Below are 9,811 nucleotides of genomic sequence, written 5' to 3'. Positions count from 1 at the left end.
CTACTCTCTACACTCTCCTCTTCTCCTCTCCTCCTCTTTTCCTTCTCCTACTTCTCCTTCTTTTCTTTCATCTTCTCCTCTCCTCTCTTGTTTCCTCTCCTCTCCTCTCCTCTCCTCTCCTCTCCTCTCCTCTCCTCTCCTCCTCTTCTCCTTCTCCTACTTCTCCTTCTTTTCTTTCATCTTCTCCTCTCCTCTCTTGTTTCCTCTCTCTCCTCTCCTCTCCTCTCCTCTCCTCTCCTCTCCTCTCCTCTCCTCTCCTCTCCTCTCCTCTCCTCTCCTCTCCTCTCCTCTCCTCCTCTTCTCCTTCTCCTACTTCTCCTTCTTTTCTTTCATCTTCTCCTCTCTCCTCTCTTCTCCTCTCTTCTCCTCTCCTCTCCTCTCTTGTTTCCTCTCCTCTCCTCTCCTCTGTCTCCTCTCCTCCTCTCCTCTCCTCTCTTGTTTCATCTCCTCTCTCCTCCTGTCTCCTCTCCTCTCCTCTCCTCTCTTGTTTCCTCTCCTCTCCTCTCCTCTCCTCTCCTCTTCTCCTCTCCTCTCCTCTCCTCTCTTCCTCTCCTCTCCTCTCCTCTCTTGTTTCCTCTCCTCTCCTCTCTTCCTTTCTCCTCTCCTCTCCTCTCCTCTCCTCTCCTCTCCTCTCCTCTCCTCTCCTCTCCCCTCCTCTCCTCTCCTCTCTCCTCTCTCTCCTCTCTCCTCTCCTCTCCTGTCCTCTCCTTTCCTCTCTCCTCCTCTCCTCTCCTCCTTTCTTGTTTCCTCTCCTCTCTTGTGTCCTCTCCTCTCCTCTCCTCTCCTATTCTCTCCTTTCCTCCTCTCCTCTCCTCTCTTGTTTCCTCTCCTCTCCTCTCCTTTCCTCCTCTCCTCTCCTCTCCTCTCCTCTCCTTTCCTCCTCTCCTCTCCTCTCTTGTTTCCTCTCCTCTCTCCTCTCCTCTCCTCTCTCCTCTCTTCTCCTCTCCTCTCCTCTCCTCTCCTCTCCTCTCCTCTCCTCTCCTATCCTCCTCCTATCCTCCTCCTCTCCTCTCCTCTCCTCTCCTCTCCTCCTCTCTTCCTCTCCTCTCCTCTCCTCTCCTCTCCTCTCCTCTCCTCTCCTCTCCTCTCCTCTCCTCTCCTCCTCCTCCTCCTCTCCTCCTCTCCTCCTCTCCTCTCCTCCTCCCCCTCTCTTTTTATAGACTGCAGTGAAGCTTCAGGTTTATGTGAGCGAGGCAGACGTCTATCTGACTCGTTTCATCCTCAGATATGTAAACTCTGAGGCCGCCACCTCCAACGGTAAAATAACGGCCTATCAGGTGAACCGCAGAGGTACGTCTCCATAGCGATAGAGATGAATGTGTGTGTGTATTTGTGTGTATTTGTGTGTATTTGTGTGTGTTTGTGTGTGTTTTTGACGTAAGTAAACCTTTACTGTCCCAATATATATATATATGGTTCTATATAGTTGAGTTAGTTTAATTTTATGTCTTTTATTTTATATATTTTAGCCTGTTTTACTATTTGGATTCTTTTTTTATTCTATTTTATTTCCTAATTATCTGCTTTTATTTCTACTCTTAGTTGTTTTATTATTTTATTTTCCTCTTTTTAATTTCCTTTTATTACCTCTCCTAACATTTTACCCATTTTATTTTATAGTGACTTTATTTTATTCTTTCCTTTTTATAGATATATGTATCATTTTAAAGACTTTTATGAATATTTTGTTACCTTTTTTTATATTATTTAATTTAATTTTAATGCAAATCATAATTGTATGCTCTATTTCAATCTAGTTTTTGGTTTCCTTTCTCTTTTTTTTTCCTTTTTCTTTTCTGTTTTCTTTTTATTATAATTTGTTTGTGTTTTTTAAAGACTTTTATGAATTTTTTCTTACATTTTTTATATTATTTTATTGGGTATTATTCCTGTTTTTTGCATTTTATCTCTTTTTTTTATTCCTCACTGCAGATTCATGAGCTATGATAGCGTTTCCTCACTTCCTGTTTTTATAGATTTTGTTTTTTGACCATTTAAAGCACTTTTTGTAACACTATGATGTATAAAAAGTGCTTTACAAAGATTAATTGATGCATTTTTGTATGAATTTTGTTAAACATTATTATTTCTCTTCAGATATTTAGATTTATTTTTGTGCCGTTAATTTTTTTTTATGTTGCACAACTTTCATAATTTATAGTTTAACCCTTTATAGGGCACTCATTGAAGAGGGAAGGGAGGAAGGAAGGAAGGAAGGAAGGGAAGGAAGGAGGGAGGGAGGAAGGAAAGGAAGGAAGGACGGAGGAAAGAAGGAAGGAAGGAAGGAAGGAAGGAAGGGGGGAGGAAAGAAAGAGAGAAGGAGGGAGGGAAGAAGGGAAGAAAGAAGGAAGGAAGGAAGAAGAAAGGGGGATGGAGGAAGGAAAGATGGAAGGGAGGAGAGAAGGAGGGAGGCAGGAAGAACAGATGGAAGTAAGGAAAGGAAGGAAGGAAGGACGGAGGAAGGAAAGAAGGAAGGGAGGAGAGAAAGAGGGAGGGAGGAAGGACAGATGGAAGGAAGGAAAGGAAGGAAGGACGGAGGAAATAAGGAATGAGGGAGGGAGAAAGGAAAAGAGGAAGGGAAGAAAGAAGGCAGGGAGGAAGGAAAGGAAGGAAGGAAGGAAGGATATTTTGGGATATTTACAGAAGTTACCAAATATAATTATTTGCCCAATAAAGGGTTTAATATCTAACATGGTGCGTTTGCTTCGTAGGCTCAGAACAGTCCAAGCAGATCGTGTTTGCTCCCAGCGTGGAGCCGACGTTCCTCAACGTTCCTCAGAATAACTTTGTGGAGCCGTTCGTCCTGAATCCAGGAACCTGGACCGTCGTTATAGAGGCTGAAGGAGTCCTGCTGGTGAGACACACACACACACACACACACACACATATACAGAGAGAGAGAGACACACACACACATAGAGACACAGACACACACACACAGAGAGAGACAGAGACACACACATACACACACACACAAAGACACACACAGAGAGAGAGAGAGACATACACACACACACACACACTGAGACACAGAAACACACACACACATACACACACACACACACACACACACAGAGAGACACACACACACACACACACACACACACACACACACACACACTGAGACACAGAAACACACACACACATACAGAAACACAGACACACACATACACAGACAGACACAGTCAGACAGACACACACACATACACTGAGATACATACACACACCGACAGAAACACACACACACACACACACTGAGACACAGAAACACACACACACACACACACACACACACACACACACACACACTGAGACACAGAAACACACACACACACACACACACACACTCACACACATACAGACACACACACACACACACACACACACACACTGAGACACAGACACACACCTATGCACATACACTGAGATACATACACACACCGACAGAAACACACACACACACACACACACACACACACACACACACAGAGACACACACACACTAATTTAACATAACCAGCTGATGTTCATTCTGCTCTTCTCCAGGATTACTTGGTCTTGCTGCCCAGTGCTTACTATGAAGCTCCCATCCTGCAGATCAAAGTCACGGAGCCCTGCACCTACAGCTCTGCCTCTGAAGCTAGCCACAAGTAAATATACTACATGCATTTTATTTTCATTAAATCAACTTATCATCATTATTATTAAAAAGGAAGTGATATCATTTGAGGCAGTTTATCGCAGTATTTCAGTGACTTTATACAACTGTTTAACATGTAGTAGTACTCAGACACCTGGAAACACACACTGATGTCTAAAATCAGTCAAAATTTGAGTCTTTTTCAAATGGTAAATCTAATTCTGATTTGACTTTTTAATAAACTACCAACAGAACTGAATTCAGCCTAAAAATGTGAATATTTTGTAAATCCAGGTTAAAAAACGTTCCCCTTTTCATGTGATTTAATTTGCACTGTATGTTCTTTTGTAATCATTTTAATGCAAATCATAATTTTATGCTCTATTTCAGTCTAGTTTTTGGTTTTCTTTCTCTCTTTTTTTCTTTTTCTTTTCTGTTTTCTTTTTATTATAATTGGAGTTTCTTATTTTTAATTGTATGTTTTAATGTTTCGCAATTTTTACTGTTTAATATTTTGTTTTTATGTAAAGCAGTGTGTCCTCAATTTTACCTTCTGTACTCCTGTTGAGATATTTAGTTGTTTATTTTCTCATTCTTCTGAGTAGTTTGCCTCTCTAACTTGTCTCTTCCTGTGTGTCTGTGTAGCTGTCTGCTGTATAAGTATCTATCTCTGGACTCCTTCCCCTCCGTCTCCGGCAACGACGCCAACTGCCGCAACGACAACCACCTGCCTCGACCCTGCCCCACCGAAAAGGTCACGCCTCGCCACCCGGACATGGCCGTCTGCAGCGGCTACGATGTAAGAGCCTCGGGAAATGTGTTGTATTGGTTTCAAAGAGAGAATGAGATGAGGTTTAATAAATATACTTTTGACATTATTCTTGTTTCAGATCAGCGTGGAGCTGCGGACCCGGCTGCCGTCACCAGGCGAGTACGCGCTGGTGGTGGAGTATTCCAGCGAGGAGGAAGTGCCACAAACTCTGACTGTTTCCGTTAACATGCCGGGAGCGAGGACGCATCACCATCGCATCACTCTGACGCACTGCAAGTACAGGTGGGAGGAGGAGACATTACACTTGGTTTCAGGTCTCATGAATAAAGATGTTTATCATATTGTCTGTGGTAGTTTAATTAAGCTTCCTATTTTTATTATTTATTTTTAAAATGAATTAATTCAAAGTCACCAGCTCTGTTTTTTGGGGTAAAACCATAGACTGTATAAAAGAAATGGACGTGACATCCGTGACGTCACCCATTGGTTTGTGGACTGCTGCTCGGAAGCCAATAGTTTCGAATCTGGGCAGCGCCATCTTGAAAATTTCAGGTGCATGCTGGGAAAAATAAAAACACGGATTCTACTTATATGGGCATGAGGCGGAGCCATGGGTGGAGCGGGGAGGTTGCTATGGTTACGAGGGCTGGATCTCGAGGACATTGGTCAATCAACCTGTCAATCAGGACGTAGCCACGCCCTAATGCATACCCTGCTTTATCGTCACATATAAAATCAGGGAGGCCAAAATGTCCCAAATGAACATCATACTGCATTGAAGAAGGCTTTAAACTAGCGATTGAGACCATAAACACATTTTGAAAACGTTTACTGAGGTTAGAAATCAAGTGAGAAGTTGGTGAGTTCTCCATTGACTTGTATAGAGACGGTCGCCCCCTGGTGGCCTTTTGATAGAATGCAGCTCTAAGTTACTTCCTGGTTGGCCTCATTTCAGAGGACCAGAGCTCCCCGCCTGTTTTTTTTTGAAAACCCAATAAAAACAATAATCAAGCATAAATAGATGAAACATTAAACAATAAAAAGCAGCAATTATTATACAATATTACAGATATGTCTTTAAAAGTTTTATAAAATGAGGCGCTGACTCAGCTGATCTGATACTGAGGGTGATGAGAGGTTTGTTCCATAATGGAGAATAAGTGCTGAAAAGAAAGCCAGTGAAAAACATCTGGACATCAACAGTAATGTGATGTGATGCTGATCAGCTGACAGAAGGACGTAACTCATCTTTCATCCCTTTTTAATGAGGAGGCTTTAAAAGAGGAGAGAGGATAAAGGAAGTGTGTGGACTCAGCTGGTTCACAGTTTACTGCTACTGTCTGTGCTTTATGAAGTATGTCAACAACTCTTAATCACTCTGTGTGTGTGTGTGTGTGTGTGTGTGTGTGTGTGTGTGTGTGTGTGTGTGTAGCTTCCTGTGTCGAGTCGTAGCCATCGACGGACAGAACAGAGTGGCCGTCTTCTCTCTCCCCGTTGACGCTGAGATCCACCTCACCTCCGACCGCGCCAGCTTCTTCCTGGTAAAAGAGACCAACCGAGTCACATGACCGAGGCCAGAGTCACATGACTGAGACCAGAGTCACATGACCGAGGCCAGAGTCACATGGACCCTAAATTTCATGTTTTACAGACCTTTACAGACCTAATTTGTTCTAAACTTTTCTAAAATCATGTTAGAGACTCATTCTGTTCGTGTACAAGATTTAAAAAATGAAACTCAACTTCAAAAATGTCTCCAGCAGGATCTCTGATGTCAGCAGTGATTTGTGTTATTCTTCCTTTATACACTAAAGCACAACCTGTATCTATAGCAACCATAGAACAACCTGTATCTATAGCAACCATAACACAAACTGTATCTATAGCGACCATAGAACAACCTGTATCTATAGCAACCATAGAACAACCTGTATCTACAGCAACCATAGAACAACCTGTATCTATAGCAACCATAGAACAACCTGTAGCTATAGCAACCATAGAACAACCTGTATCTATAGCAACCATAACACAATCTGTATCTATAGCAACCATAGAACAACCTGTATCTACAGCAACCATAGAATGGGTTAAATAGATTTAGTTTTTGAGCAGATATCATGACACAAAGAAAAAGCTAACTCGTGTGTTTCTTCTTGTTATCTTCAGCATAAAGTTCACCTGGTGCCTAAAGACCAGTTCAGCATGGAGTACGTCGAAGCTAAAGTCCACTGCATCAGCACACACGGACAGTTCTCACCTGACAGGTACAGTAGAGTAACACCAGATATCTGTGCATACCTTAAATATTCTTACACCATGCTTTATTAAACCTTTTCATCCCTCCTTCCGTCTCTCTTTAGTTCCTCCTGTGTCCCCTCGCGCTTCCAGACACCGTCAGACTCTCTGGTCCTGAAGGAGGGTCAGAGCTCCTCGGTGCAGGAGCCGGTCCTTGCTTACCCCCCCGCCGCCGCTCCTCCTCTGAACATCTACCACGGCGATGAGCCGGTCTGGACGGGAGGACACAGACCTCTGTATGGAGCCGATAACAGCGACCACGTCAGGCTGGACTCAGTGCAGGTACGGACGCTGAGGGAGGAGGAGAGAGTTAGTTTACTTTATCATGACAAGATAATAATTTAATGTTTTAATGTCTTTAATGTCGTTTACACTGGTTATTTTACTGCTTTTTGTTAATTTCATGTGAATCAGGGTTGAAAAGTAATAACTTAAATATAGCTTTTATCAGAAATTGAGTTTTTTGTTTTAACCCTCCTGTTTGGCCTCAGGTGTGATTGTTTGCTCCCATTAAAAAATAGAAAATATAACATTTAAATGGTTTTAAAACAATATCATGACTAAACTTTGACACATATCAGTCTGTGATAGTCCATCAATTCCCTTTTTACTCTTTTGTTAAGATAATGCTTTTTTTTAGCTAAAATATGAGGTATAGCTTCATTTAAATGACCATAATTGTCTAAAATATGTGTTAAAACTGTGGAAATAAGTTGGAATAAAGTTAAAAAGGTCTAATAATTTATACTTTATGGTTTATAAACAGTCAAACCAGAAAGGGAGAGCAAAAAATGAGGGTTAACTTACTTTATAAATGAGACTATTACAGGCAAAACTGCTGATTATTAATCATTATAGTTTATGATGCATTGCTATAAACTATCCAGAAGAATATAAAGTATATTAAGTTGTTTGAATAAAGAGCAGCTGCACTAAGGAACCTGAAATATAACTCTCTCCTCTCCCAAAAGAACTACTGCGCTTTAGATTGGGGCTGAAAGTGAAATCTGAGCCTTCGATAGGAAACGACCCCAACGTGCAAGGCTTTATGGGAATAAAGAGACAGATGTGAATGTCTGATAGACAGCAGGTTTCAATGCTCGGAAAGCTGGGAATTATATACAATAATGGACTGTCGACAACTTAAATCCAGACTGGTGCTCTTATTCAACCACTTCCTCTTCTGTTCTTATCTGGTATGAAAACCGACAACAGGAATAAGATAAGTCCGTCAAACTGAGCTTCAGTTACAGGAATAAGAAAACACTTTAACTCACTAAAAACTCTATAATTATGTGAGATGGCACGTGACTGAAACTGTTCAGCTCTAAAAGTACAAAAATTACATCGCCCCCGAAAGAGTGATATTTGCTGCAACGAATCTTCAAGTATGTAATGTTGATATGGCAACAAATAGCGCCAAAATCGGACGTTCAAATCAAAATAACCGACTTCCTGTTGGAGTTAGAGTATGGGTCCAAGAGATTTTTTTGTGCGTCTTTAGATGATATATGTCTGTACCAAATTTCATTCATATACGTCAATCTGGAGAGAGGGGCTCGATTTTCTTAATTTTCTAAGGGGTACAGTGGAGCCATTTGGCCAGCACTTCCTGTTTTAATTGCGAAATATATCGGAAATTGCCACATCGCCATGGCAACCAGGTATAACGGAGGGAAAAGATTTTTGATGGATTTTCATCTCCAATGTCTTAAGATGGTTGTGAGTGAATTTGAAGCCGGTCGGATTAAATCTCTAGGAGGAGTTCGTTAAAAATATGATGCGTGGAAACTAGCGGAAATGGCAGTGAAAATCGAAGTCGAATCAAAATGCCTGACTTCCTGTTGGAGTTATAGTATGGGTCCAAGAGACTTTTTTGTGCGTCTTGAGATGATACATACTGTATGTGTGCCAAAGTTCATTTGTCTACGTCAATTTGGAGCGAGGGGCTTAATTTTTTCATTTTCACCAACCATAAAACATCCAATTTTTCGGGCACGTTTCGGCTGCCAAATATGTGTTTGTAGTCCAATTAAAATGCTTGACTTCCTGTTGGAGTTAGGGTGTAGGTCTAAGAGACTTTTTTGTGCGTCTTTAGATGATACAGGTCTATTCTGAATTTCATTCATCTACATCAATCTGGAGAGAGGGGCTCGATTTTCTTAATTTTCCTTCCTGTTTTAATGGCGAAATATATCAAAAATTGCTGCATCGCCACGGCAACCAGGTATAACGGAGGAAAAAGATTTTCATAGATTTTCATCTCCAATGTCTTAAGATGATTGTGAGTGAATTTGAAGTCGGTCAGATTAAATCTCTAGGAGTTTGTTAAAGTACGATGGCGAAACATCGAAAATTGCTGCATCGCCACGGCAACCAGCTAGGAAAAACTGTTTAGTGCTCGGGCCCTAAATAAAGTCTGGGTTCATTAAAGAGCTAGGAAGTCATGAAAAAATGAACAAAACTCTGGATTGTGGATGTTTTATTGACTCTCTTCTTCTTTTTCAGAATGCAGCGGTTTACTCGACGCGTGTCCACACTCTGGGCCGCTACGTCTTCATCCTCCACTATCACCAGCCGCTCCACCCAACCTATCCTGTCCAGGTTTACATCAACGGGGGACGAATCTGGCAGGGTGAGAATTCCTCTTTTCCTCCCTCCTTACTCCTTTCCTTCCTTCCTTCTTTCCTTCCTTCCTTACTTCCTTCCTTCCTTCTCTCCTTACTTCCTTCCTCTTTTCCTCCCTCCTTACTGCTTTCCTTCCTTCCTCATTCCTTCTTTCCTCCCTTCCTCCTCTCCTTACTACCTTCCTCTTTTCCTCCCTCCTTACTTCCTTCCTTCTTTCCTCCCTTCTTCCTCTCCTTACTTCCTTCCTCTTTTCCTCCCTCCCTTCCTCCTTTCCTCCCTTCCTTCTCTCCTTTCCTTCCTTCCCTTCCTTCTCTCCTTACTCCTTTTCTTCCTTCCTTTCTCATTCCTTCCTTCCTTCTTTTCCTCCCTTCCTCCTCTACTTACTACCTTCCTCTTTCCTCCCTTCCTTCCTCCTTTCCTTCCTCTTTTACTTCCTTCCCTTCCTTCTCTCCTTGCTTCTTTCTTTCTTCTTT

At 41.9% G+C, this 9,811-nt stretch overlaps 1 protein-coding gene across 1 annotated transcript in view; it reads left to right on the top strand.

The window, feature by feature from the left end:
- The window catches only part of lama5 (laminin, alpha 5), a 132,857-nt gene that overhangs the window by 77,465 nt on the left and 45,581 nt on the right, over nucleotides 1-9,811 (top strand). Inside the window, exons 18-26 of the mRNA XM_053318096.1 lie at nucleotides 1,168-1,290; nucleotides 2,712-2,854; nucleotides 3,547-3,650; nucleotides 4,286-4,439; nucleotides 4,531-4,694; nucleotides 5,845-5,953; nucleotides 6,582-6,679; nucleotides 6,776-6,992; nucleotides 9,219-9,345. Of these exons, the coding sequence (XP_053174071.1) occupies nucleotides 1,168-1,290; nucleotides 2,712-2,854; nucleotides 3,547-3,650; nucleotides 4,286-4,439; nucleotides 4,531-4,694; nucleotides 5,845-5,953; nucleotides 6,582-6,679; nucleotides 6,776-6,992; nucleotides 9,219-9,345 (1,239 nt within the window). The remainder of the gene's footprint in view (nucleotides 1-1,167; nucleotides 1,291-2,711; nucleotides 2,855-3,546; nucleotides 3,651-4,285; nucleotides 4,440-4,530; nucleotides 4,695-5,844; nucleotides 5,954-6,581; nucleotides 6,680-6,775; nucleotides 6,993-9,218; nucleotides 9,346-9,811) is intronic.

The sequence above is a fragment of the Scomber japonicus genome, chromosome 4 (genome assembly GCF_027409825.1).
Source record: "Scomber japonicus isolate fScoJap1 chromosome 4, fScoJap1.pri, whole genome shotgun sequence".
NCBI classification, from domain to species: domain Eukaryota; kingdom Metazoa; phylum Chordata; class Actinopteri; order Scombriformes; family Scombridae; genus Scomber; species Scomber japonicus.
The sequence above is the reverse complement of the archived record's forward strand: the minus strand, read 5'-3'. Positions and strand labels throughout refer to the sequence as shown.